Source organism: Centrocercus urophasianus, unplaced genomic scaffold (assembly GCF_019232065.1).
Source record: "Centrocercus urophasianus isolate 14NV4802_14NV808 unplaced genomic scaffold, USGS_Curo_1.0 seq_18, whole genome shotgun sequence".
NCBI lineage: Eukaryota > Metazoa > Chordata > Aves > Galliformes > Phasianidae > Centrocercus > Centrocercus urophasianus.
In genome coordinates this window covers 7920601-7943781 of record NW_024884733.1, presented here as the reverse complement: position 1 = coordinate 7943781, position 23181 = coordinate 7920601, and the positions used below count along the sequence as shown (strand labels likewise).

Sequence of the window (23181 nt, the reverse complement as noted above, 5' to 3'; positions counted from 1 at the left end):
AGGGACATGCTTTTTCATTCAGTAGTGCAGTGTTCTGATTTAAAGAATTCAAAGAGAAGAAACTGATCTGCAAAGTTTTGTTACCAACCTATTACACGAAAGGCACTTGTTGACTCACCCTCGGCATGCGTTAATCGTAACTCAGAGTTCCATTCCTCCTATCTTCTTACAATCTGACCGTTAGAAAAGAGATGCGAGGTGCATCTTGAGTCCAGCAAAGGGCTCTCTCTAAGAAATACCAGGTCTTCTCACAGCGTACTGCAGCTAGTTCAACGAAGTTTGTTGTGTTGTTTACTCACACAAATAGTTGTAAGCCCTGTGCTACGATGCTTTTTGTCTCCCAGGGCAATTCCCTTATAACATTTGAGTAAATTGAAGCCTTTTGCACAGCTGCAAGATGACCCGTCACCGAACCCTGCTCCTTCTCCCAGAGCACGTCGCAACATATCGCACAGACTCAGCGAGATCTCTCACCTCGCTCATGGCACAACGTCGCTGTTGGCTGTGAAAATACATCTATAACAGTGTGCAGTGAAAACATCTGCAGTTCTGCAAATATAAATAATACAAATGAACAAAGTCCCACTCTTGGGGTTTAACGTAAGAATGAAACTGCTACATAAGGTGAACTTCATCACTGAAGCCTTTTCGTAGCGCTTGTGTCCATTACTGGAGATAGCTAAAATCTCACAGAAAGTCATCCTGCCGATTTATAGGACACGGGAACGTAACTCGGAGCAGTGCAGCACAGAACTGTTTGCAACGCTCCCTTTCTAATCCACCAGCCCGCAATTGTTTTCGCTAACCCATGCGGCCACCGGTCACGTTGCCGGTCCCTTATTTCCACTGCCATTTATTGTGGACGAGGGGCGAGAGAAACCGGAGCGCAAACCGTCACGGCCGGGGCGTTCTGCGGAGCGTCATTCTGTCACGTCATTCACGTCAAATTCCAAGCGAGCCGTTTGAATTAGGTACAACTACTGAACTTATTAACAAACCCAACAACGAGGCGAGGAGAAGCGCGTAACAAACTGCAATTTGAAGCACAAATTAAGTCCGTGATTCAGATCTGGAACGCACGTGTCGAGCCGTCAGAGCCCCGGGCCGGCCCTAACGAAACCCAGCCTCGCTAACGAGCGCCAGGCGCCGCGGGGCCGCGCCCGCCAGCGCACAGCCGCGTCTCGTCGGGAGCTCGGGGGCGGAGCCCGCCGCAAAGCCTCTTAAGCTCCGCCGGAGTCGGCTGGGAGGCACGAGGAGCTTCGCGGAGATCCTCCGCCACGAGGGTTGGAGCGAGAGCAGGTTCCGTTCCCTCGTACTGCGGGGGGGGGGGAGAGCTACTCCCCCCCTCGTGCTACGCGAGGGGCTGCTTTTAGAAGGAAACGTTGGGATTCTACATAACGTTCTCTGTTGTTTTGTTTCAGGTTGCAGCGAGACCGCGCGCATTGAGGATCAGCCCGACCCGGTGAGCAGTTCCGGAGGTAGCGAGACGAGGGAGGCGGCGAACCGTCCGGCTGCCCTTAACGCTGTTTTTGGGGCCGGCGTAGGACTGCCGCCGGGCTCTGCCAGCTTTTCAGAGCCGGAGTACCGTCGCCGTCCGGTTTCCATCGCACCTTCGGGAGGTGCCGCCGCTCGCTTCCTCGAGTCCCGACGCGGCGCTCTCAGCCGCGTCGGGTTTTTGGGCGGTCGCTTCGGTTCCTTCCGCCGTCATCGGCGGGAGCGAGCGGGACGGGGCCGTACTGTTCCAGCCTTTGTGCTGGTGAGGGTGACACGCGACGCGAAGGGCTGCTAACACTTAAGTTTACGTTTTCGCAGGCGGAGCGAGGGCCGCGGCGGAGCCTCTTGTCGGCCCGATCCGGCGAGCGCTCGGGGTGCCAGGTAAGCGCTCTGCGCTCGGGTTTTGCGTAGCGCAGCTGTTCGGCTACCTCAATTTCTTAGGCTCGGCACGGGGCCGTTGCCGGGCTCTCGCACAGCCTTTTAGAAGGATCGGCACTGGGCCGCCGCGGTCCCCGCAGAGGGTTTCGAGGGCACTTCAGCACATCCCGCGTCCGGTGTTAGCAGCGAGTAGGACGGGGCCGTGCGTGCACTCCTTCCTCTCCCCCAGTTACGTGTAACTTCAGGAATACCATTCGCGGCAGCTCGTGTGGCTGGCGATGTTCTTTTCAGGACAGACAGACGCGGCGGTTCACGCGAGGAAGCCCGGGGGCGAGCGGAGGAGCGCTCGGCAGCGGGTAATGCGGCAAACGTCCTAGGGGCGTCCGTTACAGAGCGGGACGAGAAAGTCGGTAAGACCTTCTTCACGCAGCTGGAGTTGGCCTCACCGCTGCGGGGAAGAACCGTATGACAGGCGCGGCACCCGAAGAAGACTGTGCGTTCCCGGCGGGTGAGAGGTACTGCGGGCGGGCCGCGCGCCTCGTGGCCGATGTTATCCTGGGGTGAGTTAAAAGGAACGCGGGCGGCAGGGCGAGGGAGGGGACCGTCCTTGTTCCACGTGCCCCGGCGGGGCCGTATCTGCTTCTGGACTCTGCAGGTCGAGGAAGACAGGACGTTTGCGGAGTCTGGCAGAGAGCGGTGAAGACGATGGGGGTGCGGGAGCGTCTTCTTTCTGAGGAACAGATGAGAGATCAACGACTGCCTAGCATCCTTCTCTGGGAGTACGGTGATCTCCGGAGAGCCCTTTTCAGTCCTACAGCTCTGGTTCTGATCTTGCTGTGGGGTGAGGGCAGCAGTGAAGCCGTTTTTGCTGGCGATTGGCCTGAATATGCGAGCGGTTTCTTCAGCGTTGGAATGAAAGATGTGAGCCTTCAAACCTGAGTGCTGTCTGCCTTGGTGTGGGGCCTCCCACCTGGGTGGCCCCTTGGTGCCCTTCCTGCATGTTTAGGGCTGGAGAAGGGTGCTATGGAGGGATGGACTGAAGTGAGTTGTGTCCTTTTGTGTCTGACCTGTATTCCTGGGATGGAATTGAAGGGTAGGACTGGGTGCTAACAGACAAAAGCCCCTTCTGTTTGGGTCCTTGCTTGACACGAAGCTTCACTGTGCTTTCCTTTCAGCCTGGTGGTGTGTGGCAGGTGCTCTCCTGGAGGGATGGAATTGACGGAGGGAGAGGTGAGAAGTTCTGCCTGTCCTCCTGTGTGGGGAATCTGGAGTCCCTAGTTCTATTTCCTGTACTGGGGCAACCTGTTGTCTGCCTTGGTGAGTTCCAACACTGCAGAGCTCTTTTTTTCTTCAGGTCCTGGTGCAGCTGGTGTTCTGGGAGGATATTCAACATCCTTGGTTGGTAGCTGGGCTCTTGTGAAGCTGCAGAGGTGGAAGCAGAGAAGCTGTCCTGAGAGGTAAGCCTTGGGTGTTGCTGCGTGCCCTGTAGGTTGTGTGTTAGCTGTAGCACCCCCCCCACTGGATTCTTTGAGCGCTGATATAAGTTGCGGTTTCTCTGGAGGTGCAGATTGTAATTTTGTATCAGTGTGGTTTATTGGCCAGTGAGGTTAAGGTGGACCTGAGTTGTGGTCTGTGTCACTTGGTTTATTTGCTCTTTGTTTGTGGTGGCTTATTTGTGGTCTTCACTTGGTTTACTTTTTTGTGGCTGTAGTAGTTTTGCTTATTTTTCTGTGAAGTGATGGTGAGTTGTTACTGAGTTTGTTTGTTGTTTTTTTTTTTTTTTTTTTTTTTTGTGGTGGTTCACCCTGCATGGAAGAGCCCCCCTGGCTGGTGGGGCTCCCCCTGAGGGGGGGTGTGGGGGGATACCCTACCTGGGTGCTGGAGTGGCTCCTGTGTGGTAATGATCCTTCTAGGCTGGAAGAGAGGTGGAAGCTAGCGAAGCCAGCTCTTCTTGGCCCTGTGTTCTGCCTAAAGGTAAAGTACAGTTCACTTTACCTCTTGGGTAAAGTGTGTTTAATGAAGCCTTTGTCTGGGGCTTAAGTTGCTCTGTGCAGTCACTTAATGTGCACTACAGAGTGTAAAGGGTTTTACCTTCTGAAAGGGCTTGGGTAAGCAGCTGGAGGTGAAATGTTCCTGTGGTGAGTGTCCATCCAAGTATGTGTCCTGTATGTGCTAGAGCTGTTTTGCAGTACCTGCAACCTCAACAGACAGTCAAAAAGGAGTAACATTGGTGCTCTTGGTGACCTTTGCCAATTACTAATGGGGGGAGAAAGTGTAATAGGAAACTAACAAATGAAAATGCTTAGCTTTTACTTTCATAGAAATGCAGAGAACTATCTCCTTGTGGGGATAGGGCTTTACTTCGCTTGTATTTAAGGCAATGCCTCAACATGCCTACCTACTAACTCAATTTGGTGCAACTTAAATGGTATGTTTTAAAATTATATTAGTAAAATAGGCTCTTTTGTAGACCTGCCTTTCACTTTATCACCTTGCTGAAGCAAAACTGTGTAGGAGGACTTGTAACCGACTCTGTTTGCATTTCAAGGTATGTCCCAAAGATACTGGTAGCAACCATGTTTACTTCTGTGGGGTGGGAAGCAAGTGATGCATCAATTTTGCAGAGGAATGATTAGCTCAGTACGGTTACTTTTTTTATAAAGACTGTTCTGACTAAGGCAGAAGTGCTCTGTGGTACACGTAGCCATGAGCACGCCAAAGAATAAAATGGAACGATTAGACTGAACTAGCTGAATTTTTTTATTTATTTTTTTTTTTTTTAGGGTGAAGTAGGTACCTGCCTGTCTTCAACGTAACTGAAAAAATCTTCACTTACCACAAAGAAAGGGATGTACCTGCTCTTCATGTGCTCCTGCCTTATTCCCTTGCCACATATGTTAGCTTATTAATCACGGGGAACAGGAAAGGGGAGGAAAAAGTCCCTCTCTTGCAATTGGCCACTTGAGTGTTCTGTAAAAGATTCAAAAGCAAGACTTGATTACAAATTCTACTTATCTACTTCAAAGCCACAATTCATCAGACTTGCTTTACTTGCTGACTGCAATCATAAGTATGTTTCCAGTGTTTGTATTGTTACAGCTGAATTTCAGAATATCAGTGTTTCTCAAATTTGGTAGAGTCTTACTGAGCTTGAAGGCAGGTGTGCTGTCTCAAAAATAGAGTGGCATTGAGTGTCTTGCAATAAAACCTTGTTTCCTTTCTATAAAATCAGCTCACTGAAACTTATCTGGTTTCTTGCTAGGTAACTCCAACTAATGTTTCTTGGTGAAGGCCTTTGTGTCAAATCTTAGTAAGTTAGCTTCTGCAAACCTTCATCCCATACTGAGTCCAAACTCTAATGCAAACAACATTGTCCTATTCCACATTTACCTTTTTACAAGAAGAAATGGAACTGCGTTTGGATTCTGCCATTGCATTAAATGTTGGTCCAGGCTCTCTGTATATGTGCATTCCTCCATTGGTGAATAGTAGAAAAGGTTTTCTTTTTTGGATTAACTCTTACGGAAAAATCAAACAGGAGCCCTAATCTTAAATTTATGTGGGCTCTGGGACAAAGAGTGGGTCCTTGTTCCTTTTTTGTTTATACATAGCACTGATTTCCACTCACACAGTGCATGATAAAACTCCAACCTTCTTCACTTACCATATTTCAGTGTTGTAATTGTACACGGTAAACTCGCTTATGCATTGACTCAGGTTGCTGTGCTGAAAAGATAAATCCCTCCCTGTAAGCCTGTATGATACATGTCAAACTATGTTTTTTTTAAAAACAAAAATAAACTACAGTAACAATGTACGTTGCTTTGACTTCACTAACTTTGGTTTGCAGGTTCTAAAGTACTTGATGTGACAAAAACCAGTGGTAGAAGGAAGAAAAGAGCAAGGTTTCAGAGGGGGTCTCAAAAAACTTACTGTTTATGCTATGAGCTATTCATACTACTTAGGCACACTAACCTCAGATAAGTCAGGTGGAAGTGCTTACCCTTCCAACTATGTTTCTAAGAGACAAGATCCCGTAAGCTCTGTGAGCCTAGCAAAAAAGCACAAGAATGGGCCTAATGACTCCTGAGGAAAAAAGAATGAGCCTGGCGGATGGAACTGCTGGGGTGAAAGCCAGGCTGGCATGCTGTTACATAATTTTGTTTTTAACTGGAGTTTAATAAAATCAAGTGATCAAGGAGATAAGTGCATGCATGAAGTCCTTGTGTGACTTGCTGAACCCTCATCTCAGTTATTTACGGTGAGTTAGGATGTCAAATCTGAGGTTTTGCATATAAAAACTGCAGGCCCACTTTGAGCAATTCCAAGACAGGGCCGTAATCTATCTTGTGAAAGGCATTTAATTACTGTGTACTTAAAAACAAACTGCCTCCAAAGCCTGTCAAGAATTCCAGAAGTTTTTAGAAAGGTGGATTTATCTTTAAGATTTTCCAGGCATCGTGAGAATAAATTTTTTTCCCTATTAAATGTCTTAGAATTAGACTGATGCTCTCCCATGATGTTGGAAGTAACCATGCGCTCAGATAAGTGGCTGTTTAATGACATCATTGTGCCATCACAATGCCCCACGTGCTTTCTTCACTTTGCAAAGCAATTACCGTGTTCTCCAGGCAGCATTTATTGCTAACAGTAACTCTGTAGAATGTTAGCTTTTAAGAACAGAGTGCATTGCTAACAATTAAATAACCACCCGGGGAAAGAAGAGATGTTTCAGCTCTTTGCTTTCCCACATGCTTTTGCAGAACATTTGAGCTCTTTTAATTTCAAATTCAGAAGCCCTGTGTTGAAGTGATTAAGTTCTCTGTGAGGTGTAAAGCCCCTCAGATTGCCAGTATTTTCTGTCTTCCACAGACTGCTCTAATTGTGATTCCAGGTGTATATCCTACAGGGGCAGAACTTAACATTCTATTCGCATCATTCTCTGTGGCCCCCAGATAACTTCATGAACGGGCAACTGGCCAACTACAGAATGGGGGGAGCTAAAAATTGAATCTGCTGAGCAAAGAAAGGAAATAAACATGTTTCACCGCTGTGCTAAAACTCACTCACTTGTACACGTTCCTTTTGTCTCTGTGTCGAAAGCAAACCTCTGCCTCTCTCCTCCAGTTTCGCAAAAGGCAAGGAGACTGAAGCGAGCACTCTGAATGGGGCTTTCCAAATGCTGACTTACCGTATCAGCTTAGTTCTCTATCAAGCTAAAGACAGTCAGATCTACATTTTTCCCCTGTCTAGAAGAATACCTCATCTACCTTCCCAGTAACTTATAGGAATTTCAACCAAGTGGACAAAGCGTTCACCTTTGGAGGACAAATCTTACCCTCTGAAGTGTCCTTAATCTCAATGAGGTGATTAAGTACAAACTGAGTCCCTACAAGTGCAAAGCCTGGCAGAAGTGGCCGCAGAGGGACCAGGTACCACCGCACTTATCTGTCAAGACTTCACAGGGAATGAAAGATTCTCCCATAAGGAGAGAACTGCTCCTCTGAGCAATTGTTCTTAAATCCAGTACACACATAGAATCCTAAATACAATAAACAACAGCAATACCACCTAAGTAGAAACTGAGTTCTGATATTAAAAGCCCCTTCATTATGAAATCTACCAAAAAAACAAAATTCTAACACTCCTTGGCTCTTTTTTTCCCCACACCAAGAAGGAATAATGCCAGCCCAGCAGCGTTACTTCAGACGGGTTCCATTTCTGCAACACTGGATATGTTTCAGAGCTTTCAGTTACCTCACGCTGAGGAGGCTATGAAATTACTACAGAAAATAATACAGCAGACCATGTGTGGAAGACAAAAAATACATATAGATTAGCAAATGCTGAGATAGAAAGAAGCATAAGAGGAACTCTTTAAGGATGCCTTTCTGAGAGTGCTAGAGTTCTCCAGCCCCTGCGCTAGACAGCAAGCAGAGGGGGCACAAGACCAGGGTGTGACAGAGCAATCACCTTCTGGGGAAAAAACAAGGCAAAAGAAGGAAAACAAAATGAACAGGCTGAGGAAACAGGGACGTGTAACCTGGAAAGAATACACGGATGCTTTCCAGATGGGCGGAGATGAGTAAACTGACAGGCACATGAAACTGAACATGGCAGGAGACTTAACAAAAAGCAATTTCTTTGTGTCAGAAAGACAAAAGCCAAGGGAAGCGTACTCCCTCTGATAAGCGAGAAGGGAGAAAAGGCAACGACAGACGTAAGGAAGGCTGAGGTGCTCAGCGAGTCCTTTGCCTCAATCTTGGATGGCAGTCAGCCTTTCTGTATCTCTCAGGTCCCTAAACCTCTGGCTGGTGAAGGGGGGACCTAATCCCTCCAGCCGTAAGAGAAGAGCGAGTCCAAGCCCACCTGAAGAGACTGAATGCCTACAGGTCCATGAAGCACGATAATATGCACCCCAGGGTCCTGAGGGGACTGCCTGATGCAACTGCTGTGCTACTCTCCAGCATATTAGATAAGCCAGGGCTGTCAGGCAAGTCCCCGGTGACTGGAAGAACATCACAGCAAAGCAGATGAATGCAGAGCTGTAACCTCGATGAAGAACCATCACCTGTGCCACATCCAAATGGACTGACACAACCAGGGGAGTATCCTGCACTGCTCTCAAATTTCTGTGCATCTCCTTACTAAGAACAACTGATTTTATAAGCTGTAAAAAAGAGCTCGCTGACAGACCGAGAGGCTTGGGCTCAGTCGGTTCAAGCCAGCTCTCCTTCACAAGCCTACAGTAAACACGTGGAGAGGGTCGGTGATTTCCCAGTACCTACAGTACTGTGCAGCACGGGTGCTTTTCCAGAAGGGAAGCCTACAATGTCCACTGCAGCACGTGAGGTGACTAAGCGTTCAACCCGCAATGAACTACTCCCGTTCTTTGGCTTTACTCTAATCTTTACACAATACAAACAATAAAAACAAACAAAAAAATCAAAATGCTACCACAAAAAGTTACCTGATACGTGTTCCCATGATTTTCAGTGTCTGCACTTCCAGGATGACCTTTGCCACCACCGAAATCCCAGGCAGAGTAAGGCGCAGTGGGAAACCCTCTGTTCCCTGTGTTGACAGCTCCCGCAGGTGCCTGAGCTGCCGCAGATCCCACTTGTGCTTGACAATGGCATCCACATAAATACAAACCTGAAAAAGCAGTGATTGCCTTTCACTGGGTGCTGTGATGCTGTCGAAGTAACTGCCTGAGCTTTAACGCACCGCTGTTACTTTGACCTTTCATCCCTCTCCCTTTATGCTCCATTTCATCCTGCTTTGAGAATAGGAGCAGTAACTGCCCTCCACTGAAACTGCCCTTTTGTAAGGCTAGAATAGGGTGATAATAGCAGGGTGGCAAAGTCTTTGGTTAAAGCAGATAAGAATGAACTCAAATGCAGCAGACACAGAAAGGAAGGGAGCTGCTCAGCTTTAGAAGAGCTCAGGCAGGCAGGAATCTCTGGAAAGTGATGCCCTCACCTCCCCTGCTGGCCCTTAAATGAGGTCTGGGAAGGGGTGGATCCTGGCTCCACCCCTGCAGGCCTCTCAGCTGCATTGCTTGCACCTGAGCACCCCTGAATCTGCCCTGCTGAGCACCAGGTGCTCGATTACTGCTTCAGGCTGTGACTTAGTTTTTTCTCTACACCTCAGTGTATCAATTACAGATTTTCCAGACGCTTACTCCAACACTGCTGCTTCTGGTCACCTTGACTCTGAACTCCTTTTCATTGTCTGATCGACTGCAGATCTTGTCGCTGATAGGCTGGTATCTTTCCCCACATTAGACATAATGTTTTATCACTGCCTCTGATTTCAGCGCACAGAATCGCGGTCGAGCTCATTTCTTGCTTAGCTAATGCAGCTAAAGAACATCTTACTATTGACATTAGATCTTATAGGTTGCACACTTTTGATAAAATGTATGGAGCATCTTCAGCTTCCGTAGACTGCTATCTTTCTTTTAGGTCCTTGTAGGATTGGTGACTCGAACATGTTAAAAAAAAATTGGGAGTGTCCGCGTCATACTGGCTATGCAGTTTCAGACCATCATCATCATTTATACCTCCCGTTACCATTTAGACATTTCGAATTTCAAAATCAGAGTCTGAATTCTTATCTTTTTAAAGTCTACGGAATTTTTATGTTTACTTCAATGCCGCAAATTGCATCCCAAATGAAATTTCCAGGTGGATGAGTGCCACGAGGCCCAAAAAACTGAGGCATTTTTCGTTTCAGTGAACACTCGCAGTCACATTAGATATTCAAGTTACAATTACTGAATCTCGACAGCATTTCATATCAAGGCTGCAGGGTGCTCGGCACTACCCGAAGCAAAATGCTGCTTTAAGTTGGAGGACTGAGCGTATGCTGAGAACTGAGTGTCCCTGTAAAAATATGCATGTCAAGTCAACTCAAGAAAATAAAAAGATTGCCTCCTGATAAATGAAAGGCTTGGCTCCTGCAGAAAACCATTCAGTATTTAGATCTTTCAGCTCATCTACAATTGCCTTCGCATGCCCTGGCTACATACGCTTGGCAGCGTCGATCCGGAACCCAGCCACACCAATGTCTGCGGGGTACTTCAGGTATTCTGCCATTCTGGAGTGCAAGCAGTTCTTCTCCAAGGCCAAATCAAGGAGATTAACAAAGTCGAGCAGCTTTCAAAGCTTACGTTAGGCTACTTGGGATCTCATTTTGTGCCCTTCATGTTTAGAAAGCAGAATGATAAAGAAATGCTACCACAGGGATCTGCCACACACAAAAGGTCGAACTATTACTTTCAGCAAGTAACAGAACAAAATATTACTATTTCCCCCTAAGTACTCATTCATTGTAAAAATCTCTCACGACTCAGAAACGATACAGGACAAGGAGGGAATAAGGAGGTCGCTGGTCAGTTTCGCCTGGGAAACATACATAGCTCTGGTGAATGCTTAAAGCGCCCTCTGGTTTGCTACGTTTTCCTAATGTAATGAAGCCACTGAGCCTTACCGGCAGGGAAACTGCTCCATGCCTTTGGTTACTCAAATAAGAAAATCAAGCGTCAGATAAATTTCCCAAAGCGGTAGGAATAATATATTTCGACTCAAACAGCGTCAGGCCTAGCGTTTAAGGCGAAGACTGAATGCAGGGTCTCATTCCTTTGAAATAAGGCTTGCGGCTGCTCCAGCTTCAGCGCGAGCAATAACAACGCAAGGGCCACGTGAAATCCCCCACGCGCTCGGAAGCTTCCAAACGGTTATTTTCCACGCTTCAAGACAAGTCGAGAAACAGCAGCCACCCCCCAGCTCCCCCGCGGTGCTTACCGGGCCGTACGGGACGCTGCCACGCTCTCCTGCCCGGCTCGCGGCGCCGCTCCCGGCAACTGCGAGGCGCCGCCCCTCGCGCGACTCCGAGCGGCCGCAGCGCCGAGCGCGCCCCGTAGCCGTGCGCGTGCCTGAGGGGCTGCTCCGCGGCGGGAACGGGCTGGCGGCGGGCGCGTGTGAAGGGCGGGTCATCTGCGCGTTCTTTTTGTTCCTTTGTAATTTAAATGAAGTATTTCGGCTTTTGAGTCTCGCAGCGTCGTCCTTTTCTCCCGGTCCGGCGCTCCTCCCCGCAGGTAGGGCACGCGGCAGCGGCGAGGCTCGCGCAGCATGCTCGCACAAGCGGTTTATGCAAAGGCGCCCGTGACCGAGAACGTGACAGACTAAACCGTGTCCTGCTCAGGGACAGCGGAAGGCCACCGGGCGATCTGCCGCCAGGCGATCTAGGGAGCTACCCGAAATGTAATGTAAGTGCCCTTCGTGTACCGCACCCACCCGTCAGTCACACCCAGCACGTGGCCCCAGTCCCGCGGGCTGCTCCGCAAAGATGGGCTCCCCTAGGACGTGGTCCCGAGTAAACCGCGGTGGTAATTACAAAGGAGACCGGAATCATACAGCAAAAACTCATGCTGGTGCACTGGTACTGTTTGGTCTCCAAGACAAGTAAAAGCATTTACACTGAAATGAGACTGTCCTTGGATTTACTTGCCATCTTACCCCGAGCTATTAGGAGCCGAACATCAGACCCGAATCAGGTCGAACACGTTGTCCACAATGACAGCGAAGGTTGAGCAAAAGGTAAAAAAAACTAAACAAGCCCTAAATCTCAAAGAATTGCAACAAAATATTTGTGTCTTGCTCCTCCTTCCTGTTCACGAACCTCATAACAACAGGAAAACGTAGCATTAAGAGAAAGGAAATGATTCATTAGAGATTTCAAAAGCAAACTAACATACATGTATCATGTAAGTCTTCTGACCACATTACGTAACATACGTGGAGTCTTTAAGATGAGGAAGTTTCTACTCTGCCTCAAATACTTTAGAAATGCTCTAGACACAGTTCCGGAGTCCTGATGGTGGTACTGCTTCCTCCCCAGGCTTGGGAACTCTTGTGTGGGATGGAATGCAAAAAGGAACCTGGAACAACACAAAGGCGTGTTGCCAGCGTGAACAACCAGAACCTAGCAGTGCTTTCTTTTGACAACCGAATTGGAAGATGGTTAATGTGATAAGATCTCTGAGTACCTGAAGAAAAAACTCAGCGGGTATAAGCTGTATTAATTTTATATTATAATAAATGAAAAATGATAATGTAATACTAAATCCACACACACACACACAAAAAGTCGCCGTTACCTCATTGAAGAGAGTGATGGAAAGAACGACAGAAAAGTAACAGTGACTAATAGTTCCGTTCTGAACTCTGTTCCTGCGTTGTGAGACACTGTTGGATTTTGGTCTGCTCAAAAACAAAAAAATGTACAAACAGAAAATCGACACAGACAGTTGCTCATTTGATTGATTCTATGCATTCTATTTTGAATGATTCTGTGATTCTGTAATTCATACAGTAGGACAACAGTGATCAAACACATCCTAAAAACACATCCAGCCTTTAATAACATTAATAATGGCTTTGTGACGTATTTTAAACCAACATATTATTCTAATGGTTTATTTAAAGAAAAGGACGACGTCCTCAGTGTGAGCCCAGCACAGCTCCACACACATCTGTGAAACACTTCTAGCTCAGACAAGCTAAGGAATTGTATCGAAAATTAAATGAATTATATGACCTTTGAGGAGAAAGGTGAAAGCTGCCTTTTCAGATTAGGAACAGGAACGCTCGTTGCAACTGCTCACCCAATTGATAGCTCCTCTTTTTTTTTCCCTTGAAAAAGTGCTACTTTTTAAATCAATAGATTAATTCAGCCTCTAAAATGCATGAGATCTTCCCCAAAAGGAATAAGAAAAAGAAGGGAACGCTTTTGCACACCCTTGTTCCTAACAGCTTAAAGTCGAGGCTCATTCGTCTGCTTTCAACAAACAGTACAGAACGCCTGTAAAAACAACTCATTTAATCTAACTAATTTAATCTAACTTCTTTGGACAACAGTGTTGTTCCATTTTTCTTTGCTTGAAAGAAAGGTGGATGGCTATGCTATGGAACATAAGGACAGGAAAGAGCAGAGGCTATGTGGTTATGTTCTCATAAATATTAGGGCCTCCAGAATGAATTACAGATAGAATGCAAAGGAGTGTGTGGGAGGGAATTTTTTATTTCTTCTTGCTGCAGCCAAGGTAAATAATAAGCTGATAACAGAATGCCCTTTAAACCTGGAATTCAAGCGGTTCTAATGGGAACAGTGTTCAACTGGTTAAAATTTTTCCATTCGGTTTGTCGCCTAGTTTAACTGTTATATAACAAGTTCAGTCCCATTTACTGATATACAGCATGTCCAGTGGGAGCAGAGTTCTGCACGTCTATTTGTGGTTTGTGGAGAATTAAAACAAAATTAAAGTTTTCGGGGAAGTAACTTGAGTTACAAACCACTCTGGGCATTACAGCGTTTGTGAGTAGCACTGAAAATTCAGTTAATCATTTACAGAAGTGATAGTCGGGGAGTTTTTGCAGATGATGGAAACTATTGATGGGGACGGTAATGAAGATGAGATTTAAAAGCTGTCTTTTCTTCCTAGTTATGATGAATTCAGGCAAACTCTTTGTAGAAGGTAAAAACACCAAATTCTTTTGCTGATTAATATGCATTGAACGTAGAACGTGCAGTTTAGGTTTCTAAGGCAGGGTGTCTTTCGTATCTTGACTAAGAATGAAGACTGCTTTTTAAATACTGTTCTGTTGCGAGATGGCCGATAATCGTGGATCGGTTGTTGCTGCTTGTCAGAGCTACAGATTCACACGTTGATGCTGTATAAGGGAAAGATCCAGCTTTCTATTCAGAAAAGTTTCCTCGGGAAATGTATCTGAGCTACTTTGGGGCATTATACGAATGGAAATTTGCCCTCCTAGACATTATGTACGCTGGCATGTCTCAGTAATTGGGCTGTTCTGGCTAACCATCAAGCACAAGAGCAGAAGTTAAATGGTGCCTGCAGAGGTTAGCCTTGGGTGGTGTTTCACATTTCCTATCCCTGTTTTCAGTACCGTTTGAAATTCCTGGGTCTGTCTAGAATGCGTCCTGCTTGAACTGCGACTTCTGTTCTTAACCGCCCTTCCTTCAGCGAGTCGTCTTCTGTGTTACCTCCTGTTGGTTTGTCGTGCTGAATGAGCAGCTATTGCATAGCTAATTCTTGACGCTGTTTCCATTTCACTTCGGTCTGTGCATCAGAATGGTTTTTCAGTAGAAGGTGCTCGTTTCATTCCACTGATTGCATTTCTGTGAACCTAAAGAACGTAGTCAGATATATTTTCGATGTATTGTAATTTCAGTGCGTGTTGTAAGACTCTTCATGCCAAGGATGAGATTTAGTAAAAACGCATAGTAAGTATGATAACTTTAGAATAATACTATTTTCATTTAACAGTGACTGCAAATACACAGCTTGCACCTTGTAAGTAGTGTTTCGTTCCCTTTGTAACCCTGAATCACTCCAACTGTTTTTAAACAAATACGTTCTTAGATGGGGTGAGATTTTTAGTGAGCAATACACGTGTTATGTCTTTGCAGATAAACTCTGTGATTTGCCACATGTAGAAAATGGAAGGATTGCCCCATATTATTACAGCTTCAAAGATTACTATTTCCCTACGCGTAAAGGAAAAAGCCTTTCCTATTCTTGTGTGGCTGGTTATACAACTGAAACCGGGACTCAAGACGGAAGAATAATTTGTACAGCAAAAGGATGGTCTCCAGTGCCACAATGCTACAGTGAGCTCGCTTCTTCATTTCATTACTGCCTCTAGCAGAAAACTATTTTAGCTCAGTTTCCTAAGTATTATGGGGACAAAAGGTGCAGAATAGTAGAGATAAAAATGCCTAAGTTAGGTCGAGGTGAAGTCCGCTATGTATATTCATACGTTGAACTGTTTAACACTAATGTATGTTCTAAGGACTCTTACCACATATGCTTTTTAAGAATTTCAAGAAAGCTGCCTAGCATAACTTAACCGGGGAAGAATAATTGACATCTGAACCTCCTTAGCTCCAGATTGACATATTCCGTGGTACTACTGTCTGTTCAATGATCGCAGTAGCTTTTCGGTAAAACGAGAAAATGAAATGAGATGGAGATTATTTAAAAACCCCACTTTCTTGCCCATCAGAGACAATATTACCTTAGTTATTTATTCCTAACCAAACCGTCTCTTTTCATTTAGAAAAATGTAATAAGCCTCTTCTGGAACATGGCATTTTTTACGGTACAGAAACGTACTTCAAAATACATGAGAAATTACAATACAAATGTAATCAAGGTTACCACACTCCCAGCGGTGGCACTGAAGATACAGTACAATGTCAATCAGATGGATGGTCTTCCCAGGCAAGCTGTATTAAGAAAGTTGGTAGGATTGTGTTTCTCTCCTTTTTATTTCATATATGTTTATAAAATTCTGCTGTCTTTCCCGTACCTGTAAGGTCAAACTGCCTTTGTTAGGTTATTTGAATATTCTTGAAGTAAGTTCCCGGCTGTACCTCATACGATGAAGTTGTCAGATGTTTCACGCTGCTTGTTTTGTGAATTGGTATAGATAAAATTGTGGAATCGGTATAGGTGAGATAATTTTGTTTCAAATAAACCCATTTCTGTCCAAACTTTGCACCCAAATGAACGCTAGAAAACCTATGTAAACTGTTGCGTTTTTAATTGTTCATTATTTCCAAAGACTGCCTCAGATACAATCACTTTAAAGGGAAATTTTAGATAAGTAAGCTTACAGGGAAAAAAAAAACCCACGGCAATATTACACGTCTTATTCATTTAAGAGTCATGCCAAGTACCCGAGTTACATCATGGCAACTACCTAACGACCCAGCGAGAGCTCCGAGTGAATCAAGTGCTGCTATATACATGCGATGAGGGATACCACACTGCAGGAGGAAACACTACTGAAGAAGCAGTTTGTCTCACTCATGGATGGTCCCTTACTCCAAACTGCTCGAGTACGTAGTGGACTTGAAATGAATTCTTTTTGAAATGTGACACAGCCTACAACTGAATAAAAAATTTATGTTTTTTAAACTGTTGGGATAAAAAAGTTTTTTATGTTTTCTCCCTAGAAAAAACCTGCCCCTCCTTGGGTGTAATAGAACATGGAGGTTTCTATCCTGCGAAGAAAATCTATGAAGAAGGAGATGTTGTTCATTTTTTCTGTGAGGAAAATTATTCTTTTCGTGAATTTGACCTGATTCAATGTTATTACTTTGGATGGTATCCAGATCCTCCAGTGTGTGAAGGTACCCTTATTTTTACATTTGTGATATGTAAAATTCTCCCGCGCTTTCATGAAATGAAATGCCTTCTTTATGAACACAAAATAAAAATAAGCTCTTGTACCAGTTTTACAACCTGAGTAGAAATAAAGCGTTAGCAGAAGAGCACGAAGCCTAAATGGTGGGGAAGAGGAAATGGCGATTGGAATTAAGCTGCTTCCGCCTGTTCTAGGTGGAATCTAACAATCGAGAGGGTACTGTTACCTGCTGCTTCTTCATGTGTTGTTTCTTGGAAAAGCAGGAAGAAGCAATAGAGGGGAAGCTGCTCAGCCTTAGAGTTCAAGGTAAACTGCGTTCAGATTATTTGAAGAATTATTCGAGCATGGCTTCCTGAGATGAGAGCATGCCTCTCGAGGTACTAAGAACAGTTATTTTACAGCATTTCTGTCTGATGCTTGAGGAAGAAAGAATATATAAGTATGTCTCCTTAAAAAAACAAACAAACAAACAAAAAAACCCAAAATACCCCACTACTGTCTTAAGTGCATTTTTAAATAAAATTGATGTTTTTGAATCATTTAGGTTGGAAGAAAGACCCTTAAGATCGTTGAGTCCAACCGTTCACCTAACGCTACATGTCCATCCGTGTCCCTAAGCAGCACACCCACACATCTCTCAAATACCTCCAGGGGCTGTGACTCCACCACGTCCCTGGTGCAGTGTCTTCTAAAACCTAACTGCTCTTTCCATGAAGAAATTATTCTTGATGTGCAATATAAACCTCCTCTTCTGCAACTCGAGGCTGTTCTCTCACTTTCTATCACTTGTCACATGAGAAGAGAAACGGACAATGTCTTTGCTGTAGCCTGCTCTCAGGTGGTTGTACAGAGTGATGAGGTATCCCCTCAGCCTCCTCTTCTCCAGAAAACAACCCCAATTCCATCAGCCATTTCTCATATGTCTTGTTTCCCAGTCTCTGTACCAGCTTTCCATTTACTCAGTATCCTTCTTGTAGTGAGGAGCCCAAAGCTGAGCACAGTACTCCTTCGTAGCCGATCTTGTAGAAAGTAATGTGATTGGTACAAAAATGAAATTTATGTTCCTTTCCTAGCAGTTATGCTTGGGTTTAAAATGCAATAAAATCTCTCTCAAAAAAATGACATCTTAGTACATTCCTCAGCCCTGCATTTGTTCAGAACTGTTTCCTGGGTGAGCGCAAAGAAAGAGCAGTGCTCAGAAGAAATGAAAATGTGGCCTAAATCTAGTTTTGAGGCAATACTGATTACAAACTTCATGTGAGGATAGGAAATGAGTCACTGCTTTCACTGCTTGTGTAGTATTAGAATTGCTACATCGGCTGTGTTAAGTACTGTATTAATGGAGGGTGTGGAAAATCTCTGTTACCTGCATACTTTGAAAGGACATTTTACTGAGTACACAAGAGATTACTAGTTTGTTTATAACAGTGCAATATCATAATACCTCTCTTTTATATTTGCTGAAAGTAAAATCCCATTTTTGTTGTAAATCTTCATTTTAGAAAATGAGCTGTGAAGCTAAGAGGTTCCTCTGGTTAACCAGAAATGCCTTCTAAAAACATAGACTCGCACACTATATGGTTAAATGAATTGCTCTGCTTACAGGTTTGCTTAGTGGGAAAAAGAATGCGCTTTTTATTTTCAGATGTAAGAAATAAATGTCCTCCACCACCACTGCCTCCTCACGCCCATACTGTCGCAGTTAGGAGAACATATCGCAATGGTGACAGAGTTCGTATACAGTGTCAGAGTGAATATGAAATAAGAGGATCTGGGGAAATCCAGTGTGAAAAAGGAAAATGGACGTCACCTCCTATCTGTATGGGTTAGTACCTCTGGCAGCTGAAGAGAAATAATTCTTAAACAGTATCTTAATGTTCTTAATAGTCACAGTTTCCATACCTTCAAAGCTATTTGTCCTCCTCTGATAAATGCTTGAGAGTTTAAGTGCTGCACATTAAGAGAGGATGAGCTAGATTATTTCTTAGTGTTTTTTTTTCTGTTTTTGTTTTGTTTTGTTGTTGTTGTTTGTTTGTTAATAATTGAAAATGAATTATTTTCAAGGAATCCAGTTCTAAGTTTCTGCTGTGATTTTAGGATCTATGGATAAAAGGGAATCTGAGACACCAGCATTCGAGGCAGATGCATTGATAAGGGCAAGCAAAACATATCACAGTAAAGAAATGAGTAGGTGCTTTTCTATTTAATAAGAAATCCAATGCTCTCTAGTACTGTTACAGGTATTTTATGACTAACCTTATTACTCTTTTGCTACTCTACCATTCCTTACTCTTGAGGATGTTTGCGTATTCTTTGTGTGTTGTTTTAGCAGTATGCCTGAAGGAAAGAACATTCTTATTTCCAGAGACTGTGAACTAAAACGATATTTCAGTGCTGTATATGTAATTTTTTTTACATGCATTAGCATTTAACTGCAATCACTTTGCATTGCTTCTGTTTCTATTGTCTGAATGTGCAAATTCAGGAGTATTTTGCTGATCCTATTTAACAGTTCACCGAGGTTTATTTTGAACTCCATGTGGGTTTAACATTTCAAGCAACAAATCAAGACGGTCTCAGCACACCCAAACAGCTAGTCCGTACCGACTGTAAACCAGCAGGAGTTAAGAATGGACATAGATGAGAAGTGTAGAATGAATAAAAATTGCCTGCACTTCAGTAGGGGAATTGTGGACCTTGTCAGACACTTTATTTGTATGCAAATTTTGGATCAAACTCCATAGCTATTCAAATACTTCACAGTGCTGACATCATTTTAAAGATTTAATTACGTATCTTCTTACCTTGTATTAGAAACACAGCAAAACTGTACCTCTCCACCTGTGATTAAAAATGGTGTTCTCCTTGGCCCTTTATTACCAAGTTACAAAAATGGCAGCTCAGTAGAATACAGTTGCCAGCGTTACCATTTTTTGGATGGACCCAGTACTGTTTACTGCGAACAAGGAAACTGGACAGAACGGCCTACTTGCTTGGGTAAGCCTTGCAGGAAAAAAATACAATAGATGTATCCTTCTTTCCTTCCTGTAAAAAAAATGATCATTTTTCCACTAGGATCCATTGTTAAAAGGTATTTACTTTAGGTTTTTAATCTACTGTGATAACGCAAATAAATAACGTGTCTAAGATTTAGTTATTTATTTCAAAATGAAGCGTGCCAGATGTTTAAAAATATTTGTAGAAAACGTATCAGAAGTTTGTGTTTTCTGGGAATTACTGTTCTGAGTTGTTTTGGTTTTTTTTTTTTTGCATATTAGTTTTGTTACTTTGGTCCATTTCTTTACTTTTGTATTCTTTTCCTTTTTTTAATATATTCAAAATGTTATTTCTCACAGAATTCCAAAATATTTTAGTACCATGGGTTTATTTCCTTTTTTTTTCCCAACTCCTACAAAAAGGAGTTAAGAAATCGCTTGATTGTTTTTATTTCCTAGATCCATGCATTCTTAATGTAACTGATATGAATAGTAACAATATAGAGTTGAAATGGAGACAGGAAGAATTCGTCTTCCTACACGGTGATCTCATTGAGTTTGAATGTAAGCGAGGATACAAATTTCCCCATGCTACCATGCCATCCCCTGGGAGAACTTGGTGTGACCGTGGAAGGCTGAAATACCCCAAATGTGTTTTGCAAGGTAAAACCGTCCTTTCCATTTGTCTTTTTGATTTCATCAATCTCAGACCTATTCAGAAACTTTTGCTTCAGCAGTACAGGCCTAGAAAGTATTATAAATAGTAATAAAAGTTTAGTATCTGACTGATATCTTTACCCAATACAGATAAATTGTTAAATTTGTGTTGAATATAGTTGTTAAATATATACAAGCATAATAAAAACAATATGCCTTCCTCTGGTGGGAAGGCAATAGAAGGGAGGGAGGAGCTGTTCTTCAAGCTGAGGGAAGTGAAAGCTCTGCTGTAGAAAGACAGCTGTAAACACTGAACCGCATACAAGGGGTTTCTCATGGTTTAGAAAGAACTCAGATTTCATTCCGATTTGAGACGTAATGTAGAAGTATTGAGAATAAACTGGGTTGATATTTATGTAGTGCTGACAGCAATTTAAAGCTGCTGACTTGTTAGTTTCTTTGGTAGCTGAATTTTTCACAAAGATTTTTGACATTATTCCAGTTCCCACGGAAAAATGTGACTCTCCACCGTCTATTGCAAATGGAGCTCTTACTCTCCCGCCTCTGACCCAATATGACAATGGCTCTTCAGTTCAGTATAGTTGCTCTGATTATTACTTCTTGCAAGGATCTGAAAGAATTTATTGTTCCGAAGGCCGGTGGACTTCACCACCACTTTGTATAGGTAGGCACAAGAAGATATATATGAGCATTTATTTCTGGTTGTTAGATGTGAACCATTTATAGATTGATGCTCAGTATTTATAGATTTTGAGTGTTATCAGCTGGAACATTATTAAGATCTCAACTGCATTTTTCAGTTAGAGAGGAATGGCCTGTTTTAATAGAAGCAAGCTTTTTTTAAGTACATCTTACGTGCCAGCTGTGTCCAAAAATACAGTGATTTCATGTATAATATCTTAAGAGAATGGGGAATAACCTGCCTTTTGAGCATCAACTCTAGTCACAATAATCTGATTTCAAAAATAATTGCTTTCTTAACACTGAATATATCTCTATTCGTTAGAGCCGTGCACTTTGTCAAAGAATGAGATGGAAAAAAATAACGTGCTGCTGGAAAGTTTTTATGAGAGCCAAGTTTACTTTTATCATGGAGATTATGTCGGATTTTACTGCAAACAGAATCATGTTGGAGCAGAATCTGGTGCGACTTTATTTCAAGTGCAGTGCAAGAGAGGACAGCTAGTGTATCCAAGATGTGTTGAAAGGAGAGAATAGGTAAGTATGACTTTAAAAAAATGTATTGGAAAGATATGTATGTATGTGTTCTTTATCTAGTGTTGATTAAGGTGGCCTCCTACCTTCAAGATGACTACAGTTGACTTTGAGAAAGGAGTGTTCAGTGGCATTGTTGAATCTGAGTCGAAAAGAGAGGGAAATGAGAAAATGTTCTATAGACTGAGGACTGAGTATACAGCAGTACAATGCAATATTAACAGACCGTGTGTGCAAATGTTAGGAAGAAGAATTCTATGAGGCTTATATTGCTTCTGCCAATGCATCTGTACACAAGAGAATGTCAAAAGGAGTATTTGTGTTTGTGGAACTTGGATTTTAGTTACTTTGTGTAGGCAGTACAGGTGATGAATTGTATATCACTGTATTCAGCTTATCGCTGCATTTTCACTAGGACTGTTTTCATAATACTGGTTACTATTATTAATGTTGCTCACATATTGCCAAGATTTCTTCTCATTCTGTTGCTGTCATTGCATTCAACGTTATGCATTTGTTTTTCTACCAGATCTTCAGCTCTGGCTGAAGCCAGGGGGGAGGAAGAGATCCCCTTTAGTAACAATACATGGCAGATGAATGCCATTTTGTAAGGCTGCGAAGATGAGCACATAAAGTAAATAATAATGCGCTGCAGTAGCCTATCGCTTTGCACTGAAAGTACTGGCAGTGCTTTTCCTGTCATCTGGATAAGGTTTTGAAACAAGAGGCTTCATCAACGTTGATAAACAAACAAACAAACAAGCCCAACATGCACTTCTTCTCAATATGAACGTTTAAAATACACTGTCTATCTCTCTCATTCCCACAGTCCAGACAGCTAAATGGAACCCCTCCGCAATATGGAGCACCAGCTCTTCCCCCAGGACACTTCCCTGCCTTATATGATCCGTGGTCCTCTAACAGAGTAACTGAGTGAGATCACCGCTGTCAAATCTGTACATTAAATGGCATTAAAGCTCAATTTCTTCTCTTTTTCTTTTCCTTTTCCTTTTCTTTTTCTTTTTTTTTTTTTTTTGATAGTCTAAACAGAAGCTTTAATAGCTTCTTGCTACTCTCAATGGATTTATCTTGTGCAGGGGTACTTGCACCCTACCCTGGAGCCCTACTGTTCTATTGGACCTTCAGCATTGATTCATCCCAGTCTTCAGCTGAAAGATTCCCTCTTCTCCAAGTTCCTGCAACAAAAGACCTGTCTGTGCAAGGGGAGTCAGCAGGCCTTTGTTCCCTTGAGATCTTATCCCAAGAAATCATGTCCAATTATTTGGTGACTAAAGCAAGGTTTTAGCTGTCCTGTAATTTCCCTCATCAGCAAAAGCAACAACAGGAAAATCAGGCACTACTTACTTGCTCTATTTTCTTAGAACTCAACTCATGTTTATACCCCTCTTGAATACCGAGACTGTGAGACTCCATTAACAGTACACAAATGCAGCATATTGCGTTGGTTAATTTTCATGAGCTTGGCTGAATGAATTCGGTGAAGTTAAATAAAAATCTCTCTGTACTGAAGGCATCTCAAGGTCAAAGAATCATCCCTTGCCGCACCGAGCTGCGTGTGCTGTGCACACTACCTTTCAAAAAATTCTTAGAAAAGTGAACTTCAAGAAAAATGAAGAGCGTATCTTCTATGAAGCTCTATCAAGAAAGGCAGTAAAAATGCT

General features: G+C 43.4%; 2 protein-coding genes and 1 long non-coding RNA gene across 9 annotated transcripts; 2 read left to right on the top strand and 1 right to left on the bottom strand.

The window, feature by feature from the left end:
• The first annotated feature begins 1224 nt into the window (after positions 1–1224).
• Positions 1225–5100, top strand: LOC122160540. The gene is made up of 11 exons (XM_042819141.1): positions 1225–1299; positions 1422–1462; positions 1813–1875; positions 2136–2228; positions 2303–2432; positions 2528–2793; positions 3048–3102; positions 3227–3329; positions 3786–3846; positions 4343–4420; positions 4656–5100. The coding sequence occupies exons 5-11, from the start codon at positions 2420–2422 to the stop codon at positions 4686–4688; spliced, it is 609 nt and encodes a 202-aa protein (XP_042675075.1). The 5' UTR covers positions 1225–1299; positions 1422–1462; positions 1813–1875; positions 2136–2228; positions 2303–2419; the 3' UTR covers positions 4689–5100.
• Positions 1681–11234, bottom strand: LOC122160542. 5 transcript variants are annotated; one of them, XR_006168857.1, is made up of 5 exons: positions 11181–11234; positions 8843–9027; positions 3964–4842; positions 3744–3840; positions 1681–3294 (listed from the first exon to the last, which is right to left on the bottom strand). It is a non-coding gene; the product is annotated as an uncharacterized LOC122160542 (long non-coding RNA). The 5 variants fall into 5 exon arrangements; XR_006168860.1 differs by having other exon boundaries at positions 3744–4071; positions 4709–4842; XR_006168859.1 differs by having other exon boundaries at positions 3744–4064; positions 4709–4842.
• A 2368-nt stretch (positions 11235–13602) lies between these two features.
• Positions 13603–23033, top strand: LOC122160841 (coagulation factor XIII B chain-like). Of its 3 annotated transcripts, none has more exons than XM_042819763.1 (12): positions 13603–13912; positions 14869–15069; positions 15519–15704; positions 16126–16302; positions 16420–16596; positions 18256–18435; positions 18708–18797; positions 19425–19607; positions 20066–20269; positions 20766–20948; positions 21291–21502; positions 22541–23033. In XM_042819763.1, the coding sequence occupies exons 1-11, from the start codon at positions 13831–13833 to the stop codon at positions 21500–21502; spliced, it is 1875 nt and encodes a 624-aa protein (XP_042675697.1). In that variant the 5' UTR covers positions 13603–13830; the 3' UTR covers positions 22541–23033. The 3 variants fall into 3 exon arrangements, with proteins under 3 accessions (XP_042675697.1, XP_042675698.1, XP_042675696.1); XM_042819762.1 differs by lacking the exon at positions 22541–23033 and adding an exon at positions 22329–22481 and having other exon boundaries at positions 13604–13912; XM_042819764.1 differs by lacking the exons at positions 18708–18797; positions 22541–23033 and adding an exon at positions 22329–22481.
• Positions 23034–23181: the final 148 nt, after the last annotated feature.